The following is a 25,449-nucleotide window of genomic DNA, read 5'->3' on the forward strand; positions in this document are numbered from 1 at the left end:
ACAAAGCTGAAGAGTCAAAATTAGAGCAGGACAACAGGGTCTTTCCCAAGGGCACCAAATTTGAGGGCCCTGATAGCTGGGTAAATATAACAGAAGTTAGTATGTAGTTAGTAAAAATAATTGGTTTAGTCAGGTCAACCAATATTTATTAAGTACTTATATGCACTAGATACTGTGTTAAGCACTGGGAATACAAAGAAAGGCAAAGACAAGCAAATCAAAAATAAATAAATAAATAAAAAACAGTCCCTGCTCTCAAGGACATCATAGTCCAAAGGAGGAAACAACATGCAACCAACAATACATACATACAGTCACTGGAGCTCAAGGTTATAGCAGTTCTTGATTCTCAGTCAAGAGAAATTTGCTAAGGCAAGCCTCACTTACTAACAGTATTACCAGTATCCAATTGGGTCCTGAAAGTAAAATCATAGCCACAGTAGTGTGAGAAAATAACGGGGTTCTATGAGACTCAGAGAACCTGGCCAGACCTTTCTTAAGACCAGCCCAGAGTCAGGAGAATTTCAAAGGAAATGTGGTTGGACCTTGGACTGTGAATAGGGATTAGAACCACACCTACCTGAAGGATTTTTCCCCTTGGAGGGCTCTGTACTCTGACATCTGCATGCATTGTGCCAAACCACTAAACCAATAGATTTGAAAGATGCTAGCCAATTAGCTTTGAGCAATGTATAAGGGCAGGCTCTTCTCTGGCCCACAGGAAGCTTACACTGTCACATAATCTCTCTTAGCTCTGGAACTTGGAGGGGGCAGACACAGCCCAATATGGCTCCTCATTATCTTTCCTTCTTAACTTTCTGAGCCATGTGTTTTCTTTACTAATATTTAATATGCTTTTATAAATGCTTAATGCCCCAAAAACTGGTGCAGTAGCTTCTAATTTCTAGATAGCAATACATTAGAAATCCAGCTAATTTTTACTAAAATTGGGACAGTAATAGGGTGATCCCATATAATTTTAATCACCACAGAAGCCTCATTTTAGAATCTAATCTCACCTCATGGCATTTCAAGGAAGTGACATTCAGCACAAGTCTTTCAAAGACTCAATGAATGGAATTAAGGAGGAGATAGTACCTGAAGTCTTTCCAATAGTCTCTTTTAAACAATATTTTCTGTTCTACTCCTTACCTTACTTTTGTTAATTATTCCCTTAAATTCAAAAACAACAGCATCACCTCAGCATCACTACAATCTTCTTGTATCACATGCATTCAAGATTTCTCTGCTTATGCTGTGCTCCACTTCTCTCTTGCAGGATAAGTAAAATCACTACATTGCATACCGTAAACTACTCTTTATATATGCCGTGGGGTACAGAGCACCCCAGAAGTTCTCTGGGGCACATCAAGGAATCTTTTCCTTGAGAAACCAGAGGACAGATATGCCTAGAGATAAGCAGAACCAAATCAGACTGAGCTAGCTTTGGGTTCTCCACCTCTCATTCTGGTCTCCCTTACCTCTGGGGAAATAAATTTGGGTGTGGCTGCGGCCTTTGTGTTCTGAAGAGAGATCTGTAGCCACCCCTTACCCAATTCCTCTAGTCACTACCAGTGGGGGATGGTCCTCCCTCACTAAAGGAACTTTCCACAGTCAAATGGTCACCCCTCCCCCCATCAGTCCTCTATAAAAGTACCTGCCAGTCTCCTGCTCGAGGAAATTGGTACCTCTGAGCCACGTGCTTTGTGCCTATCTCCCCATGAGAAGTCCAAGGATTTCTGTCATGGTTTCCCTTCCCCCCACTCCTTCCCTTCCCTTCCCTTACTCCTAAATAAACTACCACCTTATTCTAACTACTTTTGTGTGCAAGAGGGTGTAATTCTTTAAAGAGGAATTCCTAGGAACCCCTACCCCTAATCCTAACCCATACCCCATTTCCCCCATATCATATACTTTCCCCACCAATAACAATTGTAACCAGCCAAGACATTATTGGGATGATAGATTACCACAAGGCACATCAAAATCAATTCAAAAAAAGCTATTTTATGAATATTTCCAGTGACAATATACCTGAATCTTCTACCAAGGTAAGACCAGTTCCCTCTTTTTTTTTAACCTCAAAACATCAAGAAATATAGTAGAGAGGGGCAGCTAGGTGGCACAGTGGATAAAGCACCCACCCTGGATTCAGGAGGACCTGAGTTCAAGTCCAGCCTCAGACACTTGACACTTACTAGCTGTGTGACCCCGAGGAAGTCACTTAACCCTCATTGCCCTGCAAAAAATTTTTTAGAAAAAGAAATATAGGAGAAAAAAAAACAATTACCCAAAAAAGAGAAAAGAAAGAAATACAGGGGAAGGAAGAAAACCTACATAAAAATAAATGAAGAAATGACTAAGCAAAAAAGGGGGAAGCACCCAAAATTAAGAAATAAAATAGGGCAAAAGAAAGTGAGGAAAAATCTTAAGAGGAAAAGCAAAATACAATAGTAAAGAATTAGAAACTGCAAAAGAGTAAGTGCTAGAGTCTCCAGAGTTTAGAATCTCAATAAAAGAATTAAAGAAAATATTTGAATGGAAATGAGAGTACTTAAGGAAGAATACACTAGGTACCAATTAGGGTGAATGATAAATCCTGTAAAGTTGTGTCATTATTCCAATTCACATCCTATATTTTCATTGGGCCAGAATTAGTTACCAAATTCTATACAATTATAACTTCAATCAGTTAAATACATGTGACCATTTTATAGGATTTCTTGTTTGTAATAATCAGGACCTAGTTGTAAAGACAAACAAGAGAATCAACTGCTAAGATTAGACATTGTAAAAAATCCTAATAAAACACTAGACTCTGAAAAAGAGAATAGTAGAAAGAATACAAACATATAATGAATAAAAATGGAACAAAATCATAAAACAGCAACACTAGAAGAACTTGAATAAGATATGTGCAAATGTAAGAAACTGTACTTAAAGCCAGAGCTATGCATGACTGTCTCAGAATTGCTGGCCTATTAGGGGAAAAAGGTTTTTAAAATGTTAAAATAAAGAGCCTCAATACTATGTTCCAGGAAATTACACAAGAAAATTGAGAAATATTGGAAACAGAGAGAAAATCGTAGACCAAACAAAGCAATTCATAGGCTGGAATCTGAGAAGAAACCCAAAATTAACTCACCCAGAAATGTAGTCACCAAGTTCCAGAACTGCAATATCAAAGAGAGAATCTAGCAAGCATCCAGGAAAAAGCAAAGTCACATATCAAAAAGCACCAGTTCACATCACATGGTATTAAAGAAGAGGAAAACTGCTACAATGTATTTTACTAAAAAGTAAAAGAAATCTCCTTGCACCCCCAAAATAACATAGCCACTAAAGCTGAGCATGCTACACTTAATTATATTAAAAAAAAAAGAATCTTGAACAGGACCAAAGACTTTCTGGCATTGCTCTTGAAGAAATGAGACTTGGGCAGGACCTCTGGCATGCAAACCCAAGCAGGGAGCAAAGAGAGACTGAACATGGTAAATCCAAAGAGCATGAATGATGTCCAATGTTGAGAGTCATTGAGAAAACAAATGATATGTTTGAGGAGACAACATCACTTATAAAAATAAAACAGTAGTAAAATAAGGGAAGGAGGAAGGGATTTATAAAGGGAAGGAGAGACAATGAATTCATATTTCTTAGAATGAGTAGCCATGGATGAAAGTGGGATAAAGGGGAGATAAGGGGCTCCTGAATTATATTCTTAATCTGGCTGACCAAAGGAAGAATAAACAATATTATTCCAGTAAAAGTAGAATATAGGGATTCTGAAATGGACAGATAAAGGGAGGTGACTGTGGTTTAGTGTGGGCACTAGGGTTAGACTATTTTAAGAAAAGTAAGATATATGTAATTGTATGATGATTTTATTAAGTTCTAATAAAAGGAGTAGATAGAAAAAAAGAACCAACAATTATAATTAAATATTAGTGGATTAAACTCACCTATACAATGGAATAGAGTTGCAGAATGGATGCAAAATAAAAGACAAAACAAAACTGCTACATAAAGAGAACATATTTAAACTACAGAGAGGCTTCATATGTAATAAAATAAAATTTATATACACTAAATAGCACCATATATAAGTACTTAAAGGAAAAATTAATTGGACCTAAAAAGTAAAATAATAATTCTTGGAGGATTAAATCTTCCTCTTTTGAACTTTACAAATCTAATAAAAAGATAAAAGAGAGAATACAGATTTGAATAAAATGTTGCAAAAATAAAATCTAAAAGACATGACAATTATTGAATGGAAATCTGAAATTATATAATTATTTTTCAGGATCTCAGCATCTTTACAAAAATATATATAGCTCTATGGCATTGAGAATTCATGAATAAATACAGAAAGGAAAAAAAATATTAAAAACTGTTGGCAAGCTATACTATAACAAAAATTATAAGTCATATAGAAAAAGTACAGACCCTAATTGAGATTAAATAATGATGTCCAAATTTGTTGATGTGGTAAAGAACAAATCAGTGAAACAATAAATTATATTAAAGAGATTAATGATAATGCAGCAATATAGTACAGTGCATTGCATATAGAAAAAAAAGAAAGAAAAAGAGAAATACTGAATTGAATCAATTGAAAAGCTAGTTATAAAATTAATAATAATAAAACAAGCACAAAGAAAAATTCTAATGTCAAAAAAGAAATAAAATGGGAAAGAAGCAGACAGTGGAACTGAAAAACAAATGAAAGAGTTGTTTTTTAAAAACATCAGCAAATAAACTTTTTTTTAAAAAAATAGAGAAAAGAAACACAATTTTTAAGGTCAAAAATAAAAGGGAAGAAACTCATAGCTGATGGAAAGGAAATAAAGAAAATTTCCACAGACTAATATAGCCAATTTTATGCCAAAAAACTGTACTCTTAAATGAAATGAATGGGCATTTATAAAAATACAAAATACCTTTATTGATTAGCCAGGGAAATAGACAAACTAACCACACAAATCATAGAAAAAAATATTGTGTAACCCAAAAATAAACTCCCATTGGAAAATCATTTGGAGCAGAATTAGGTACAAGTGAATTATTTCAATATTTAAATGAGTAACTTTTATTCTACATAAATTCTTCTCAAAAATAACTTTAAATTATATAAAACTCCTGCTATGGGGCAGCTAGGTGGTGCAGTGGATAGAGCACCAGTCCTGGAGTCAGGAGTACCTGAGTTCAAATCTGGTCTCAGACACTTAACACTTAGTAGCTGTGTGACCCGGGGCAAGTCACTTAACCCCAATTGCCTCACTAAAAAAAAAAAAACAAAAAAAAAACCTCCTGCTATGAGGCAATTTTGATTCTGATATTCAAATCGAAGAATGATAAGAAAAATAGATGAATATCACTAATGAATATTGAGGCAAAAACTTAAAATGCTGACAAAGAGGCTACACATCAAAAAATATTCCTTGTATTCAATTCAGATATTTACCAGGAATTAATTAATTATTTATTTAATATTAGGAAAATATTCACTACAAGTTATCAGGTTAGTAAGAAAATAATCAAAATTAAAATATAAGTAGATGTAGGAAAAGCCCATGAGAAAATAGAGCATTTACATTTTTAATACCAAAAAAAAGAATAAAAATGAAAAGTTCTTTCCTTAATATGAGTAAAAGCATTTATCTACAACCAAGAGGTAAAAATTAGAAAAAAAATTTTCTGGGAAAAAAATCTTTGCACCAAATTTCTCTCATAAAGGCCTAATTTCCAAGATATATAAGGAAATGGTTCAAAATTATGAGAATAACAATTTTGTCTCAATCGATAATTGGTTAAAGAATATGAATAGGCAATTATCGGGAAAAAACCAAGCTATGTATAACCATATGATTTTTTAAATGCTCAGAATCACTAATAATTGGAAAAATACAAATTAAAGCCATTCTGAGGCTCTACTGAACACTCATCAGATTGGCAAAATTGACCAAAAAAAGGAAAAATACAGCTTTTGGGAAACCTGTGAAAAAATAGACATGTAGATATCCTCTTAGTGGAGAAACTGATATAGTTATTGTAGAAAGCAGTTTGGAACTTTGCCCCAAAAGTTATTAAACTGTGCATACCCTCAGACCAAGAAATACCACTATGAGGCCTATACTCCAAGGAGATAAAAGTAATAGGAAAAGGACCCATATGTATAAAAATATTCATAGCAACTCCCTTTGTAATATGGAAAAAAACTGGAAACTAAGGAGATAACCATTAATTGGAAGATGACTAAAATTATGATATGTGAATGCAATGGAGTATTATTGTACTATAAGAAATGAAGAAAGAGAAGGTTTCAGAGAAACCTTGGAAGACTTTTATGAACTGATACAGAATGAAGTAAGCAGAATCAGGAGAATATTTTACACTGTAACAACATTGTTAAGATAAACACATTTGAAAGATTTATGAACTCTGATCAATGGCATGATTAATGATAATTCTAGAGGATCAATGATGAAAAATTATACCCATATACTTACAAAGAGGAATAACAGTATGCAGAATGAGACACACATTTTTGGACATGGCCCATATGGAAATTTGTTTTGTTGACTATGCTTATTTCTTTTTTTTTTTTTTTAAGTATTGATTTCTTATTTTCCCCCAGTGGTGGGGGAGAGGAAAGAAAGGGGAATAAGATATGTAGGTTTATGTACACATATATATATATGTATTTAAAAACAAGAGCTAGCATTACTTATTTTGGAGAGGCAATGAAAGCTTTGCTAATAAGATAAGGAGTGGATAATGAAACAATGAAAACTTTGCCAATAAGATAAGGGAAGGAGGGATGTCCACTGCCTTAACTATCATTTGATGTAGTAGTAAAAATGGTAGCTATAGGACAAGAAAATAGGTTAATGAAATAGGCATTCACAGAGTAGTATATAAGGATTTACTTGGAAAACTCAAGAGAAACAGCCAAAAAAGTAATATACACAATTAATAGCTTTAGGAATGTAGCAGAATACAAAATAAATTGACCCAAATCATAACTATTTCTCTTTATTACTAACAAAAGTCAGGAAAAAAGGACATAAAGAAGTACCATTTAAATTAATGAAATGAATTATCTGAGATTTAACCTACCAAGACATCCATAGTTTTTATATAAATAAAACTTTGTTGTTGTTCAGTCATTTTTGAATCATACCAAACTCTTTGTAATGACATTTGGGGTTTTCTTGGCAAAGATACTGGAGCTGTTTGCCATTTCCTTCTCCAGTTCATTGTAAAGATGAAGAAAGTGAGGCAAACAGGGTTAAGTGTTTTGCCCAGAGTCACACAGCTTGTAAATGTCTAATGCCAAATTTGAACTCAGGAAGATGAGTCTTCCTGACTCCAGGGCTACTATAACCATTACACCATGTAGCTGTCCCATTAAGACAACTACAAATACAACTAAATCATTGAAGAAATTGATATAGTTAAGGCTAAGCCACAGCAGTGTAGCAAAAAGTGAGGTTACTCAAATTAATCTACAAATTTAACACAATACTAATCAATTGCCAAGGGAATACTTTAGGGAAATACATAAAATAACTAAATTTATATAAGAGGAGGGAAGGTAATTGGGGGTCTTGGGAACTTAGAGGGTTAGGACTTTGTAATGACTAGATCTTCAGTTCTGTTACAAAGCAGTAATCACCAAACTATCTAGATCAGTGAAGAGATTAGATAAGCAGTACCTAAGAACAAATAAATCTGGAAATCTAATATTCAAGAAATTCATTAATGAAATCTATTGAGAAAGAGACTATTTGACAAAAACTGCTGGATAAACTAGGTAACAATTTGGTAGAAAATGGATTTAGAAACAACTTATACCATATACTACAAATAAATAAAAGATTGGAATTTTAAAATATATATATATTATTAAAGCATAAAAACCAACTGCCACTTTGCCAATCTAGTACTCTCTTTTCCCCATACCCAAAGGCATGGTGAAATGGAAGAAAGATCAGAAACACCTGTTTCTAACAAAGTGATCTATGGACTAAAATTTCCTTCCCCAAACAACCTTCAGTTCCTCACTGCCAAGGTTCTACCAGACAGAGGATGCCCACTGCTAGTCGGATGTTGACCTCTAGATCTCTACCTATGATGAAGAGATCCCATATCTCTACTCTAGTCAAAGTTTTGAAGTAATTATCTTCTTGTTAGGTGACTGAACATCTGGCCTGTCTTTATAACTCACAAACCTTGCTACTTTTTCCTGCCTATGGCCTTTCCATCTTCTATGAATTAACCATAAATATGAACTGCCTTTACTGTTGTCTCTCCCAATTAGAATGTGATTCCTTGCAAGCCATAACTGTTTCAATTTTCTATTTGTATCTATACAGTTACATGGTGTTTGGTACAGAATACTTTTCCATTCCATTTCATTGGAGGAAAATATGCTATACCTCACACAACTGTGAATAGAGGAAGAATTTATAACAGAAAGAGTCGGGTAGGTTTTTTTTAAAAAGAAGTATATTGCTCTACATAAATTTTTTTAAACTTTTGAATCCCCAAGGTAATGGGCGAAAAAATTTATGTCCAAATGTCTCTGACATAAAAAATATAGAGAGAATTGACCCAAATTCATAAGAAAAAGAACCACTCACTAGTCACCAAGTAATCAAACAACATAGCTTTCATAAAAAAGAATTGTAAACTAGCAACTATGTGAAAAATATTCAAAACACCAATAAATCAGAGATTGTTACTTGTAAGGTATTATATCCTCAAAAAAGCAAAAATATGAAAAATCCAATGTGAAAGGTGATTGTAGGAAAACAAATATGCCAATTCACTTTTTTTTTAATTTTTTTTTTAGTGAGGCAATTGGGATTAAGTGACTTGCCCAGGGTCACACAGCTAGTAAGTGTTATGTGTCTGAGGCCGGATTTGAACTCAGGCACTCCTGAATCCAGGGCCAGTGGTCTATCCACTGCGCCACCTAGCTGCCCCTGCCAATTCACTTCTGATAGGACTCTTAATATGTCCAACTTTTCTGGGACAATAATTTGCAATCATATAGGAAAAGCTAGTGTTCATACCTTTGATCTAGAAATTCCATTACTGGGGAACCCAAAAGAAGGATTGGCCCCTTTGGGACAGCCCCTTTTGGGGGATCCAAATACACAAAATAGTACTAAAATAGCTTCACTATTTGTAATACCAAAAAGCTGAAACAAACTACGGAAATAGTTGAAAAAATTTTGGTATATGAATGTAATAGGATATTATTCAATTGCAGAGGATAGCACATATGAAAAATTCAGAGAAATTTGGGAAAACATATGAAATGATGCAGAGTGAAGATAACATAGGCAAAGGAAATATATACAATAACTATAACAATATACATTAAGAAAACATAATAGGCAACAAAACTCAAGATTAAAATAATGGACAATGTTATCATTTGCATATCAATTAGTAGCAAATTATTAAACAAAGCACACATTCATCTTTTCAGTTAACAAATATCAAAATACCAAATGGAAAGCAATATGTACTACTGGTTTCAATCACTCTACTAGGTGCTTAATTGTTTTGGGAAAATGTACTGGAGGACCAGGGAAAGAAGGGAGAAATAAAGGAATATTGGTGGTTATTTGGGATGTCTGTAATACCAATCTGAAAAACAGAGAGAATTTACCCTGTGGAGAGGTGATGGGGGGAAGAGAAAGAAAAGGAATCCTTACCAAACATCTTATTCTCAGCAGTCTGATAAATCCTAAGCAAATCAGAGTCAAATGAAGCTATGTTGACAAAAAGCACCAGATTTCCTGAGATAAATGACACCTTGCTATGATTACCTCCTCTTCTGAGTTCCTAGATACTGGTGATGACTTTTAGGAAAACTAGAAGAATATAACACCATGACTGTATGGACCAAACTTTTTCCTACTTTCTACTCTCATTTATATTTGTTTCCCTTCCCTGATCCTCAAAACTGTCCATAGCATTAAATAAACATATATCCCAAGTTAATATATATACATTTTGGACAACAGCTTAAATATTGAATTTCCCATAGAATTTCTATATTCATAAATATCACTTTAACCACTAGAATTATTTCTCAGATTGAAAATAATCTGACCCCTATCATCTAGCTAGCTAGCTAGCTATCATCTATCTTCCATTCCTTATGTCAAGAGACATTAGCAAAGTGTGACTGAGGTTCAACCCTTTGAACCTGGAAGAACTATCCTCCTCCCTGGTGGTGGTACCTGGGAAGAGAATTTGCTTACCACTGTGAGGTAAAGTCAACAAACTCTGCTGAGAACTTGTCTGCTGGTAGTTGAGGTGATGGTTCTTCCACTACCTGTTTGAGCTGCTGAAATGGTGTCCCCCAGGAATCATAGGGGAACCGAAGGATTGCCAATTCGATCTAAGGGGAGAAAGATGAAAACAAGAAGATGTTGCTTTAGATGTGGAGCCAGTTACTCTCCACTTTGAAAGAATGGAGAAAATTCCAGTGGTGAAGAAAAGAATGGAGTTCCCCTCATTCTCCCCCCACCGCATTCTCTTCAATGCCATTCATTTGAGCTTATCTGATAATGGCGCCTATTGGAGGGTACAAAGTTCCTGAAATTTAACAGTTTTCCTTAAATTAACTAGATTAAAATACCATGTTTGAAGGCTTCATAATTTATAATACCCAGAAATTCAAACAACTATTACCAAAAGGAATTCTTCACTCATTCAATTCTTTATAAATATGTATATCTGCTGCCATCTGCTGGCTGCTTGCAGATTGATCCAAAACCAAATAAGGCCATTTCTGCCATGAAGTAAGTAGTATGGGCTGCCTAGATAGAAGACATGAAATAACAAGAACTAACTAAACTGTGGCACTCAAGATGCTTTTAAGAATAGCCATACAGATGATCCCAGGCTCTGTGAATATACTGCAATAACAGAATAATGGAATATTCCAAATTCTACAGTAATTATAGATTTCCAGTATTAGATCTGTTAGTTATCAGCTCCGCCCTCATGTCTTTCCGATGTGAGTTGTCACAACAATTCATAGGCTCTCAGGAGACCTAGAGAGGACCTAAGAGATGAAGTGTCTTGCACAAGCTGACCTGAGCAAGTTAAAGGCTGACCTGGAACTCAAATCCATTTCTTCATATGTCTGGTCTATTTCTGTGCTTCAAGACTGTCAGAACTAGAAAAAAACGAGAACTCCCTCTAATCTAATCCCTCAATTTACAGAGGAGGACCAAAAGAAGGAGTCATTGAATTCTAATTCTTGCTCTTCCATTAATTGGATTATAACTTTGATTATAACTCCTCCTCTGTATACATAGTTTATACTCAATATTCAATTCACCTGTTCCCTCTCCTCATGCCTTCTGTATCAATCTTCATGATTCGCACGTGAAAAAGTATCCTAAGCTCACCTCAAAGGTCTGAAGAAATTGACCAAAATTCAAGAATATTGCTCTTCAGTTCTAAAGCTAGCTCAACCCACCAACTTCAGTCTCAGCCTCTGAACCTCCAGGTAGATAAGTAATATTATACAGTACCATTGTGATGCCCAGGCTCCAAATGTCAGATTTCACATTGTACCCCTTCTGGTTTAGTTCTGGGTTTATTCTTTCAGGCTGGAAAGAAAAATAAAAGTGGGAAGGATCACTGCTGCCAGAAAGGTCATCATACAAATGCTCCACTGGACAAGTCAGCTCACTATTCACTATAAGTATCAACATCTCAATGTGGGAGGTTTTGACAGTTTTCTTCAAATGATCCCAGAACTCTGGAAGAAATGCTTATGGATGTACTCATTTAACAAGTTCAGGTGTCATATCCCAGAGATCAATCTAGAGCCATCCATTCATAACACAAACTCCAAAAGGATAATAATGATTCAACAGGTCCCACTGAAGTTGACAGCTTGATGTAGAACCAAACGAATTTTAACTTTTTTTAACTAAGACTCAATGAACTATTTTTTCAAGATATTGCACAAATTCATTTTTAAGGAAAGCAAATAAATAACAAGTTCTTTGAAATTAAGAAAGACCTAAGAATACTGATAATAGAAATTAAACCTTCCAATCAAGAAGTTGTCTCATGTTTAATCCTTTTTTCTCCCTATGATGTCATTTAAATTCATTCCTTCCTGTTCAATACTTAGCATGGGAAACAGTTCCAAGAACTCATCTTGGAAGACTGTCAAGGCCTTGCTATTCTAAACTAGCATTTAAAAACATCATTGTTCCTTTTGCATTAACACTACTTGATAAACTTAAACTTGATAACCTTTTTTATTGTTAACATATTGACTAAAAATCATAGCATACCAGAAAATCAGAGGACTATGAGTGAGAATCGTTTCATATGCAGTCATCACTGTGCTGTTTTGTTTTGTTTTTAAATTGTTTTTCTTTGTTTTAAGAGAGAATTCTATAGGGAACAGTACTGAGAAGTGACTATAATGTAAAAACAATAAAATGGTAAATAAAGAAATAAAAATAAATCTAAAAAACACATAAAAGTAACAGAAGGAGAAGAGTTTTAGAATATATTAATCAGGGGCAGCTAGGTGGTGCAGTGGATAAAGCACTGGCCCTGGATTCAGGACTTCCTGAGTTCAAATCCGGCCTCAGACACTTGACACTTACGAGTTGTGTGACCCTGGGCAAGTCACTTAACCTCCATTGCCCCCCCCCCCAAAAAAAAAAGAATATATTAATCAGATTCACCAAGCCTCAACAAGCAGTAAATGGTGACAAAAGCCAATTCTCCCCCCATGATGGGACCATTTCCCACTTCTTAGGAGAATTTGGTAGCTTCTTCATCCTCTTTGAGAGTTCATTTTCCAGCTATGAGACTTACAGCCATGTAGGGTTTGCATCCTGCATCCATAGTCTTGGCCACTGAGTCCACAAGGTAACCACTAATACCAAAATCACACATCTTCACTTGACCCAGTGTATTGATCAACACATTAGATGGCTTGACATCTGAAAGAAAAAATATACCATGTCCCACTGCTGATAGTCCTGGTTTGTCTCAGTTTCACTAAAGAAAACTAACAGAAAACAAAGTAGCACATATACACAAATGTTTGCCCTATACCTGCTTCCACAAATCCATACATTCTTATCCCCATTGAGCTCACATACCCCAACTGGTGTAGCACTGCCACAACTTCCTTCTCTGAAATATCATACTCTCTACTGACCTTTACCTTATCTGAATTCCCTTAGTATGTATGTGCAATTTTGCCTTTCATCTCCTGTCCCCTTGTCCCTGATAAGATTATAAGCAAAGTAGGGCCTTTATTTTCTTTACAATCTTTATAGCTCAAGACAAATAATAAGTACTTAATAAACTCTTGGAGAATTCAAACATTCACCACAATTAGAGATAAGAGTGATCATTTAGTGCAAGACTCCAGTTTTAGAGGAGGAAATTAGGACCTAGAGAAACGAGGGAGTTATCCAAAGTCATACATATCTCTGGGCTCAGCTTGAAAGAATTTAAATGAATGAATCCTTTAAGGATTTTAAATACTTAATATAAGATCAGAATAGTCAGAACTTTGTAGGTTGCTAGTACCAAATCTAATTAAGGGAAAATATTCAATATTTATTGAAAAGCCAGAAAACTATGAATAAAAGATGGAATAGTGGTGAGCTCACACACTGTAACAAATATATCTCAAGCTCAGATTTTCCACATTTTATGATCGGAGATATTCAAACTGGAAGGGACCCAGAATTCATATTTTACATATGAAGAAACTGTGGTCAAGTCTGTGTGACTTGCCCAAAGTCATACAAGTGAGAAACATCACAGGTGAGATTTCAACCCAAGTTCTTTGATTCTATAATCAGTGCTCTTTCCACTAACCATGCCCTGACCATTCTTGGAATTCACATTTGGACAGAAACGGACCATTATTTAACATTTTAACAATGAACTTCTCCTCCAATCATACTAGTAAACTACCTTGTTCATCCTAACCTTCATACTTTTACTTTTGCTAAACTCCCTACCTACTATGTCCTAATAGCTACTCTCTGCCATTACATATGTATGACTTTCTTTAAAAGCCAGGTTAAAACTCCTCTTTCAAAGGACCTACCTTGACTAATTTTATACCATCTTGGATGGTCCATTTCTATAGCACTTCTACTTTATGCAATTCAATTTAATATACATATTGTCTATTTGTTTCTTGGATTTATGTCTTAGGTTCCCTTAATAGTCTATTAATTTCTTGAATGTAAAAACTACTTCTTCAATTAACAGAGCACCTAGTATAGTGGCCTTACCACAGTAGTCTAATCCATCCATACTTACTGAATGAAGGAACCAGGATTGCTCAGACTTTAGGTTACTCCCAAAGTCATCATGTTCCATCTCTTTCTTCTTGGCAGAACCATATGTACACTGATGGATTTCTACCCTGTCTTTGAAGATTTCCAAGGAAGAAATTCCTACCACCTGAAGCAATTATTGGTATTCTCTGTCTGCATCCATTTATTCCTAACCTAAAGCCTTCCCACTGCAGTTTAGGTGCACCCTTATTGTTCTATTTTTGTCCAAAACAAAGAACAGTTGTTTAAATAGGCTGCTAGCCAGTCCCAAAGGGAAACTCCTCCATTCCTTTATCTCATTTAATCCCACCTCCAACATGAACAACTCACGTGGACTGGCTAATAATCTGGGACAGAATGTTCATCGAAAAGGACACACACTTACCTCGATGAATGACAGAAAGTTTACTGTGTAAATGTTCTAGGGCTTTTACAATCTGAAAAGAAGAAACAGCAGAAATCCATTACACACTGCATGTAGTCTCCCCCATTAGAATGTGAAATCCTTGAAAGCAGAAAATGTTTTTGTCTTTCTTTATATGCCCAGCACTAAACACAGTGTCTGGCAAATAGTAGGCACTTAATAATTGCTGGTGGCTTGACGTGATTTGATTGACTTTCCTGATTCTCCCAGTTGTTAGTGCTACCCACCACATAGTCTAATTACTTGGTATATATTTTGTATATATTCTCTATTTATTCATCAATGTACATGTACTCCCCACTTTCTACCAATAGAATGAAAGTTTTTTGAAGCCAGAAATTTTTTATACTTATCTTTTTATCCTCAGTGCCTAAACCAGTTCCTTAGAGGACATTGAAACATCTGTTGAAGTAAACTTACTTCTACATTTCTTTCTCTTGTCTAGATTTTGCCCTCTAGAATTTTTGTCTTCTCTCTAGTCCTGCTGTTATTTTCCTTCTCCTCTCTTTTAAACCCTATATGCCTCTATTTCCAGAGAAATGACAGAGAGGAAATAAGGAGGGAAGGGAAAAGACGGTATTACAATGCCAAACATGTGTTCTTACCAAATAAATACATTTCTAAGAGATACTTTATTTTAGGCAAAGTCAATAAAGCCAGTAGCATAATTGTATCTTCTGCACCATCTTCAACCAAAAGAAAGAAAAAACAACAGGCCAATATTGAACTACCTTTTCTCTTCTTCCTTCAATGGGATTTCATTACATAAATGTTCTACTCACAGAAACAGCAATTTTCCCTAAGATGTCCTCTGGGATCGTTAGGCCCTTATCAATGACTTGTTTGTAGAACTTGTCCAGTGAGGTATCCATGAGTTCCATACAGATCCACACATCACCCTGGAAGATGAGAAAGAGAGAGAGAGAGAGAGAGAGAGAGAGAGAGAGAGAGAGAGAGAGAGAGAGAGAGAGAGAAGAGCAACAACTCACATCCATCCAGGGATAGATAGTAAACATGTTGTTACTTGATCCTTCCAGCTGATGGTGCTCTCCACCTCCTTTAATATTCTTAGAACATTTTGTATGTTCTTTGCTTTCATCAGTCCTTATTGAAAAAATGTTGAATCCTCCCCATCCCCAGGAGAATATTTATTGTAGAACCTAAAATCCTTTGGGGCAAGAGTTATTTCATGTTTGTCTGTCTATCTATAATTCCTAGCATGGTGTTATATACATAATAGGTATTTAATTTGTGTTTGTTTAATTAAGTTCTATTAGATTCAATTCTAAGTACCACCTCTTGGGATATTAGAGACTTGGAACGTGGTAGGATTATCTCCAAGGCCTAAACCAACAAGAAGCAAAGTTGGAAGTCACATAATATATAGATCACCTTTAGTGTAATGTAGACTAGATCTTAATTATTTAAAGTAAAATGCAAGAGTTCATTCACCTGTATCAGTTACCCAAGCTTTGCATTTTTTTCCCATAGACTTTTTATTGATATATTTTGTTTTTATTTTATTTTATTGGTAATATATGGAATAAAACAAGTATTTCCACAGCATAGTACAATAAAAAGATAATTATACATGAAAATACAAATATTCTTATTATTTTCCTATAGCCTAGATTTCCCCCTGTAGCCTTACCAGGTATAAGTGTTTCTCACCACCACCTAAAGTTTGGTATCAATTTTATATTTATTTTCTATATATAGCCTCTTAGAGAACCATGTCTTATAACAAAGGGTTTTTTAAGAGAAAAGATTCAATTAAATTGATCAATACATTGAAAAAAAGTTGACTTTATGTGCAACATTTTAAACCCACAAATTTCTCTCCCACCCATCCCCCCAACCTCTGCAAATGAGTGAGGGGGAAGGGGTGTGGTATCTTTTCATATCTCTTCTCTCAGGTCAAACTTATTTTCTGTCATTTTATAACATTCAATTTCAATTTAAAATTTTCATTATAATGCCATCTTGGAATTCAAGTCTGAGATATTCCCTCCAGGGTTGACTTCCGTTACCTGAAGATCAGAAATGTCCTCTCAATCAAAATAACTGACATAAAGAATGAAACTATATAGTGTAACCCACATGAACTTCATTCTACCTTTCAGGGTTTAAAAAAAATACACAAAGGGAGAAAGCAAAAAAAAGGGAAATTAAGTCTCCAACTTTCAAATAGACTACTCATGCTGTCTGTAAAACAATCACAACATAAGGGAATCTTAAGTTTCATTTGGGTAGTCTGGATCAATCAGACTCCACAGTTAAGCAATATAGCTAGAAAAGGCCAATCAAGCCAAGAAGAGGGCTTTTCATCATTGAAAAGGGGGCAATCATCTAAGCTAACTTTGGGGCTTGGCCACAATAATCACATAACTCTTTAAATCATTCAAAACACATGTTTACCAAGAAGAATGATAATGACCATGAGCATTCTTAATATACTACCAAATTTCTGACAGAGTGGATATCTGTCCCTGTAAACACCATCCTTTGAAAACTCCCAACAGGTGAACTACTTACCTCCCGGAAAAGCGCACCATAAAATGTGACTGTGAAAGGGCAATCCACTGTCCTCATGGAGATATCCAGGTCCATCAGTAGCCTTTTCTGTTCCTGGCTATTCACAGTTGCTCGGATTCGCTAAATGAAAATGTAAGGAGGAAACTCATGGTTATTCTTCTTGGTAAAAGTCAGGGCATGGAACTTGAGTTTTCCTATTCTAAAATAAGAGATGAGTTCTAGATGGGCCTTCTAAAAGCCAGGATAATGCAAAGAACTCCCCACTCCTATTGTCTCAAGACATAGTGAGGTATGCCATGTCTTTTGACATACTTGAGTAACTTGCAATGGAAAAACTAGTTGATAATATCTTTTGAGGAATTAGTAAATAATTTGTATTTTTATTTAAGATTTTTTTTAATTCTTCCAAAAACTGGGGAAAACTTTAGATTGTGCCTCAAATATTTTAAGAATTCCTTAATGGTTCTTGCTTTCTAAGTTTGTAAAGGCAATTACAAGGAAAAATTAGACTTAAGCCACATTAGGGTTCTAGGAAGTCAACAGGCCATATTTTTTTCTTTCCAATTTGTCCCCTAAAAAAGAAAAAGCCTATAAATGTAATGAGTATGGAATAGGATTCAGTCAGCACTTAATTTTTTATAGATATAAAAAACTACAGACTTCTGAGAAGCTAATGGAAAAGCACAGATTTTTCACCTTTCATTGAGAACATATAAGAGAACAAATGTGTACAAGGAATCAAAAGTGAGGTAAGGAATCATTTATTCTCACAACATGTAAGAAATGACAACAAGCAAAGTCAATACCCAAGCTTTTCAGAGATCTTACAGGAACAACTGGTTTGTAGCTAAATGTTAATTAATGCAATATCACTAAGACTTCATATTCTCTTGAATATTTAGTCAAAATAGTCATAGTTTGCACATCAAAGTATTTGTTATGATAGGGCCCTCAGACATTTTCAGCAACTTGGGTAAAGATGAATGGATTGTCTAACCATAAACATTCTTTATGGCAGCTCTGTGCTATTATGTATTAGATGCACTATTATCAAATTTTCTTGATTTCTTGTCAATGCAAACACCAGTGGTTTTTAAAACTATATTTTAAAAAAGCTTGATAGCTGTTTGCATAAATTTTGCATAAATTACACTCCCTTTCTTCCATACTATGTCCATGTGAAAATTTTCTTCTTCTTAGTACTAAATTTTAGAATATTAATAACACAATTTAGGTTTATAAAATACTTTACATACAATTCAAATAAGGATTTTTTTGTGAATGAGAATTTTAATCCACACAACAATTGTGAGGTAACATACCATTATTATTCTCATTTTACAGATGAAGAAATTGAGGCTTGGACAAGTGAAGCAACTTGCCCAGGGTCATTGAGCTTCATGACCCTAGTGCTCTATCCACTACACCAAACTACCTCTCATATTAGAGTTGATGCTGCCATGTGATTGTTGTTTATTTTTTCAAAGCCAATTATTGATGAAGTCCAGTTCAAAGACAGTTGAAGACACACTTCCTAAACATTATATGCCAATTTTTCTAAGAAGTCAAAGATTCTTTGTTTTAAACATTCTCAAGGCAGAATTATCCCTCTAAATTGGGTGGATATTAAGTTAAATGGAAAAAATAAATGCACAGACATATATAACATCTGGGTAAGCTCACTCTACCTTCACTGCCATAATCTGCCCACTAGGCATGTGTCGCATCTTCTCTACTACCCCATATGCACCTCGTCCTAGTTCTGCTATAGGCTCCAAGTCATCAGCCTTCACTTCAAAATTCTAGAGGAGAGAAAAATAGATTTTAATGAATACATTGGAGAAAAGAACAGTCCCCTCTGTCCTTCTAAAAGCACTGAAGAAGAGGCTTCTGGGTAGAAATTTTCTAAGATAGTGAAAGAACAGCTGGAAAAGCCTCAAGCAAGAAGCTCCAAATAAGATTTTAGTAACAGACGATTTCAGGTCCTGTCACAGTGCTCACCATACTTTAGGAGAGACTTAAAATGATTTAATTTTACTTAATTCTAGAGGGAGGAGGGGAATAAGAGAAAGGAGGGAGAGTTCAGTCACATTGTATTGACTAAGCTTGAAATTTATCTCATATTCCTGACTAGAGTTTATATTCATGCCTCAAGCTACTCCTGCTCCAGGGAATTTTCTCCCCCCCCCCCTCAAACACAGGACTATAATTTTCCATCAGGACTACAATTGTTTTGTTCTGCCTCACCATGCATAGTATAAACATTTCTACACACACCACTTCTCTCCCCACACAATCCCCTCAGGAGCCACAACCTCCAATGTATTGTTGCTGTTGTTCAGTTCTTTTCAGTCATGTCCAATTCATTGTGACTCCATTTGGGGTTTTCTTGGCAAAGACACCAGAGCGGTTTTGCCATTTTCTTCTCCAGCTCATTTACAGATGAAGAAACTGAGGCAAATAGGATTAAGTGACTTGCCCAGAGTCACACAGCTAGTAAGTATGTGAGGCCAGATTTGAATTCAGGTTTTTTTTATTTCAGGCTTGGCACTCTATCCACTGTGCCATCTAGCTGCCCCTCCATTGTATTACACAATCTTAAAAATAATTCCAGTCAATAATAATAATAATAATTCTGGTCAAACTAACCTACTAGCTCCAACATTCTCCCACTTCCAAGCCTCTGCATAAGTGGTACCCCACATCTGAAATGTATTCCCTTCCCACCTCTACCTTGTAGACCCTAGCTCCCTTCAAAGTATGGTTCAGGTGCCACCTTCTATATGAGGACTCTTCAATCCTCCTTCCCCCACTCCCTCAATTATTAGCACCCTTTTTCTGACTTTGTATAGACTTTTGTACTTACTTGTATAGATAGTATAATGTAAATTTCTTGAGGGTATATGTTGTTTTGTTTCTGGCTTTGTATTCTCAGCACTTAGCACAGTGCTTTGTATATATCTAGTTCATGTTTAATAAATGTTTGTGGAATTGAAATTCTCAGTGGGACAGTATATATGTGGAAAAGCCTAGTTCTAGGAATTACCTGAACTGCATGACTTGCTCTCACCTTATCTCCAATTGAGATGCAAGCCTTGGAATCTAAATCCCGAGGAGGTCTATGAAAAAAGAACACAAAACGTTAAAAGTCTTCACAATATACATAATTCCTAAAAAGAAGAAACATGGCATTATATAACACAAAAGAAGACAATAGAATGGTGAGTTTCAAGTCTGTGACATATGAGGAAAGTCAAAACAACTGGGAATCTTCAGCCTAAAGAAAAAAAGAATCAAGAGGCACATGGTAATTGTTTTCAAATATTGAAAAGTTCCCTTCTTCAAAAGGAAATAGGCTTGTTCTGTTTGACCCCAGAGAAAAAAAATAAAAGTGATGGGTGAAATTGGCAAATGGGCTTATCTAAGCTTTATGTAAGGAAAAAATTCTTAAGTATAACAGCTACACAAAAGTGGAATGGGCTGCCTCCAGAAATAGCAGATAATTGGAAATCTTCAAGCAAAGGCTGGATAACCACCCAGGTATGTTGCATAATGAAATTCTTTTTTCAAGTATTGGTTGAAGTACAGAGCCATAGATTTCATCCCTCTTAATTCTGAATTTCTGTGATTATTCAAAATACTGACTTCCAGATTCTTCATGAGACATACATCTGTTAATATTTTCTAAGAATAAGATGTATGCTTATAGTAATGAATGATCAAAGCTGATAGACAAGCCCTAATCCTTTTACCAAGAACATCAACATGCTTAATCATTTAACTGGTTGGGTTTTTTCCTCTTTAGAGAAGATTACAAAAAAAGCTTTGGACCAAGAAACTTGGCCTTTGTTTAATCTAACTCTCACATTTTATAGATGAGGAAACTAAGGCTCAGGAGTTAAGTTTCTTTCCCAAGATCATAGAAATGGTGCCCAAGATGGCAGAGGAAAGACATTAAATGCACAGGGGTCCTGATACAATCACCCCAAAAATAGCAATAAAATAACCCTCGGGGCAGAAAAACACACAAAAATACTGGCTGAGAGTTTTCTCCAGCTATAGATAGATTTCAGGGGGCCATGCTGGGCCACGAATAAAGCCTAACCCAGCAGTCGGGACGACACACCAGACACCCGCCCAAGGAATTTGCCCCAGTGCCTCAAAATCAGCTGCAGCATAAGCGTCTTCTCGCGGTCAGGCTGAACAGCAGGCCTGTGGGGTAAGTGCAGGGGTATCAGTGGACTGGGGGGAAGGATTCGACTGTCCCACCCCCAGCAGGCAACCAGGAAGAAATCCTAAGCGGCTGAAGGCCCAGGTGGGGGAGCGGAGCAGGGGAGCAGTCTCATTGGAAGTTGAGAACCACACCACAGAAAGCTTTGCTGGTTGGTTTCTTAGTAAATAGGCCTGAGGTTATCTCTGGACTTGAGAACAGGCCAGGTGAGATTAAAACCTGCCCCGCCCCAACCCCAAACACCTGGGACCCTCTGAAGCTGAGAACAGGAGTGTAGACAAGAAGCAGCCCACCCACCACCACCACCACCCCCCCCCCCGCCCCCCAGTGGAGAGTTTAAAATCAAATGAAAGCAAGGCCAGGCAGGCTGAGAAGAAAGCCAACGATCACCCAAGCCACACTGTAGCTTGAACGGTGTGTCCTGGAAGCAGAGCCACACTTTAAGAAGGAGTTAAAAGCCAAGAAATAGTAAGCCAGGATGAGTACGCAGAGAAAGCAGAAGACCATTGAAAACTTCTTTGGGGGTAAGGTAGACCACAGTACAACCTCAGAAGAAGAAGATAATAACAGGGTAAAAGCTCCAACATCCAAAGTGTCCAAGAAAAATATGAACTGGTCTCAGGCCATGGAAGCTCTCAAAAGGGACTTTGAAGAGAAAGTAGGAGAGGTAGAAAGAAGATGTAGAGAAAAGGAGGAAAGAATGGAAAGGGAAATGAGAGTGATGCAGAAGAGTCATGAGAAAAAAAGTCAACAGTTTGAAAAGCCAAATGGAAAAGGAGATTAAAAAACTGTCTGATGAAAATAACTGCCTAAGAATTAGGTTTGAACAAATGGAAGCTAGTGACCTTATGAGAAACCAAGACACAGTAAAGCAAATCCAATTGAATGAAAAAATAGAGGACAATGTAGAGATAATTTGAAAATCATTGGACTACTTGAAAACCATGACCAAAACAAAAGCTTAGACACAATCCTCTAAGAGACTATGAGGGAAAATTGCCATGATATTCTAGAAGCAGAAGCTAAAATAGAAATTGAAAGAATCCACCGATCACCTCCTGAAAGAGATCCCAAAAGGAAAACTTCCAGGAATATTATAGCCAAATTCCAGAACTCACAGGTGAAGGAGAAAATACTGCAAGCAGCTAGAAAAAAGGAATTCAAATACTGTGGAGCTCCAATAAGGCTAAAGCAAGATCTAGCAGCCTCTACATTAAAGGACCAAAGGGCATGGAATATGATATTTCAGAGGGCAAAGGAACTGGGACTTCAGTCAAAAATCACATACCCAGAAAAACTGTGTATAATCTTTCAGAGGCAAAAATGGGATTTCAATGATAAAGAGGTCTTTCAAGCATTTGTGATGAAAAGACCTGAACTGAATAGAAAATTTGACTTTCAAATACAAGACCCTGGAGAAGCATAAAAAGGTAAACAGGAAAAAGACTTCATGAGGGATATTAAAAGATCAAACTGTTTCCATTCCTATATGGGAAGATAATACTTTGAAATCATAAGAACTATTTCAGTAAGCATTTCACAGAAGACAGGGCTGAACTGAATATGAAGGGATTATATCTGTAAAGCATTTATGTTTTGTTCTTTGTAGGGCAGACAGGGTGGGGTATCTTATGTCTGGGGCTGGATTTGGGCTTGGGGCCCCCTGGGTCCAGGGCTGGTGCTTTGTCCACTGTGCCACTTAACTAATCCATGATGACATCATTAAAATAGGGTTGAGGTGTAGGAGGAATAAACTGGGGGAGGGAGAAAGGGAGAGATGGTCTGGGGAGAGGTAGTTCACATGAAGGAAACAAGGAAAAAGCTTATGGAAGAGAGTAGAAGAGGGGGAAGGAGTTGGGGAGTGAGTGAACCTTAATATCATCAGAATTGGCTCAAAGAAGGACTAACATGCATACTCAAGTAGGTATAGTAATATATTTTTGCCCTGAGGGTCGGGAGGGGAGGGAGAAAAGGGGAGGGGGAAAGAGGGAAAGGAGGAAAGGGCAGATTGGGAGAGAGAGCAATAAAAAGCAAAACACTTCCAAGGAAGATGAAGATGTTCTGCATTACTGCACCAGTATGACATATTGAATTGCTTGATCTCATAGGAAGGGTTGAGGAGGGAGGGAGGAAGAACAATTTAGAACCAAGAATTAGCTCAGGGACCCTGATCTCATTGGAGTGGGCTCATGGAGGGGATAGATTTCATACCCACTTGGGAGGAGCAATCTATTTAACCCTGCAGGAAAATAGAAGGGGAAGAAGATAAGGAAGGAAGGGTGAAAAAAGGGAGTGCAGAGTGAGGGAGAAGATAGAAGTAAAACACTTCTGAGGAGGAATAGGTAAAAAGAAGACAGAGTAAATGTCATGGGAAGGGAGTGGGATGGAGGGAAATAGTTATGATGATTGGTTATAATGGCAAAACATATGGTACCTACTTTGCTGGGCTTTTATGAAGAAAATTCTCTGTTAAGCTTAAGGTACTATATACAGGTTATGATGAACAGGATACTATCAGAAAAACCTGGAAAGACCTACATGAACTGAAGCAGAGTGAAATGTACTGTATACAAAATAACAGCAATAGTGGGGGATGATCTGCTGGGAAGCATGTGGTTATTTTCAGCAAGGCAATGATCCAATATAACCCTGAAGGACTTAGGAAGATTGCAGCCCATCTGCAGAGAAACAACTGATAGTATCTGAAAACAGATGGAAACACATTTAAATTTTTTTTCTTTTCCTCTTTGACAATTTCTTAATCTGAAGTTTGGGGGTTTTTTGACTGTTTTCTCTCACAACTAGCTAATATGGGAATTTTTCCATGACTACTCATGTATAACTTATTTTGAATTGCTTGAGTTCTTGTGGGTGGGGGGAGGGGGGGAAGAGAATTTGGAACACAAAATTTTTTAAAAATTGATGTTAAAATTTTGTTTTTACATATATTTTGGAAAATAAAATTCTATTAAAAAAAAAAGAAATGGTGCACAGCCAAAATTGGTTTAGAATGTTGGCTTCCTGATTTTCAGAACAGTGCTTTTTTGCATCTCTGTAGCTTGCTGCCTCAAGTCAAATCGAAAGGCAATTAGGATTATAAACTCTAGAAGTGGAGATCATTTGGTTCAACCTTCTCAATTTACAGATGAGAAAAGTGACCGTTGGAGATGTTAAGTGACTAGACAAGGTCACACAGGCAGTAAGCAGCACAACAATCAGGATTTGAACCCAGGTCTTATGACCTGGGGGAGGGAGTATTCTATGTATTGAGTACCTGTCATCCAACAAGTTTCCCTAGGCTGAAAAACAACTGCTAGTTTCTCGATTTTTCTACAATGGGTAAAATATGATCTCCACTCCCTGCTTCAAGCCCTTTTCCACTGACTAAAAGGTACTTATCTTGACCCTATTGGTCTAAGGGAATGATGTTTCTGTACTGTACCCTACACCTAATTAGAGACCTTGTAACTATTTACAAAAAGTATAAGAGGAGAGGTATCATGGCATAGTGGATAGAGAGTATGTCTTTGGAGTCATAAAGACCTGGGATCAAGTACTATCTCTGATATATACATATACTTTGGTCACACATTATGTGACCGGTCAGTAGGCAAACTACTCTCAGTGCCCCAAACAACCTTCTGGTTCTTTAAGTTACAAACCACATGCAGATCTGCATCAATGGATAGATTTTCCCTACCAGGTCTAAACAAAATATACATAATTACACATCAGTATGCGCATACTGTGATATAATAGAATACTTGCTCAAAGCCAGGAAGACCTAGAATCAAGTACCTCCTCTGACACGTACTGGTTGTGTGACCCTGGACAAAGTTACTTAATCCCTCAGTACCCTCAGGAAACACTCTGGGACTCTAAGTTGCAAG

The 25,449-nt window shown here is 36.3% G+C and overlaps 1 protein-coding gene across 2 annotated transcripts in view; it reads right to left on the reverse strand.

Annotated features, from left to right (window-relative positions):
- The window catches only part of MAP2K6 (mitogen-activated protein kinase kinase 6), a 177,226-nt gene that overhangs the window by 17,346 nt on the left and 134,431 nt on the right, over positions 1–25,449 (reverse strand). For both annotated transcript variants that reach the window (XM_043999726.1, XM_043999725.1), the window contains exons 3-10: positions 20,399–20,447; positions 19,017–19,130; positions 17,329–17,448; positions 15,576–15,692; positions 14,755–14,806; positions 12,880–13,007; positions 11,568–11,645; positions 10,284–10,423 (exon numbers count right to left, since the gene is read on the reverse strand). In XM_043999726.1, coding sequence (XP_043855661.1) covers positions 10,284–10,423; positions 11,568–11,645; positions 12,880–13,007; positions 14,755–14,806; positions 15,576–15,692; positions 17,329–17,448; positions 19,017–19,130; positions 20,399–20,447 — 798 coding nt within the window. The remainder of the gene's footprint in view (positions 1–10,283; positions 10,424–11,567; positions 11,646–12,879; positions 13,008–14,754; positions 14,807–15,575; positions 15,693–17,328; positions 17,449–19,016; positions 19,131–20,398; positions 20,448–25,449) is intronic.

The sequence above is a fragment of the Dromiciops gliroides genome, chromosome 4 (assembly GCF_019393635.1).
Source record: "Dromiciops gliroides isolate mDroGli1 chromosome 4, mDroGli1.pri, whole genome shotgun sequence".
NCBI lineage: Eukaryota > Metazoa > Chordata > Mammalia > Microbiotheria > Microbiotheriidae > Dromiciops > Dromiciops gliroides.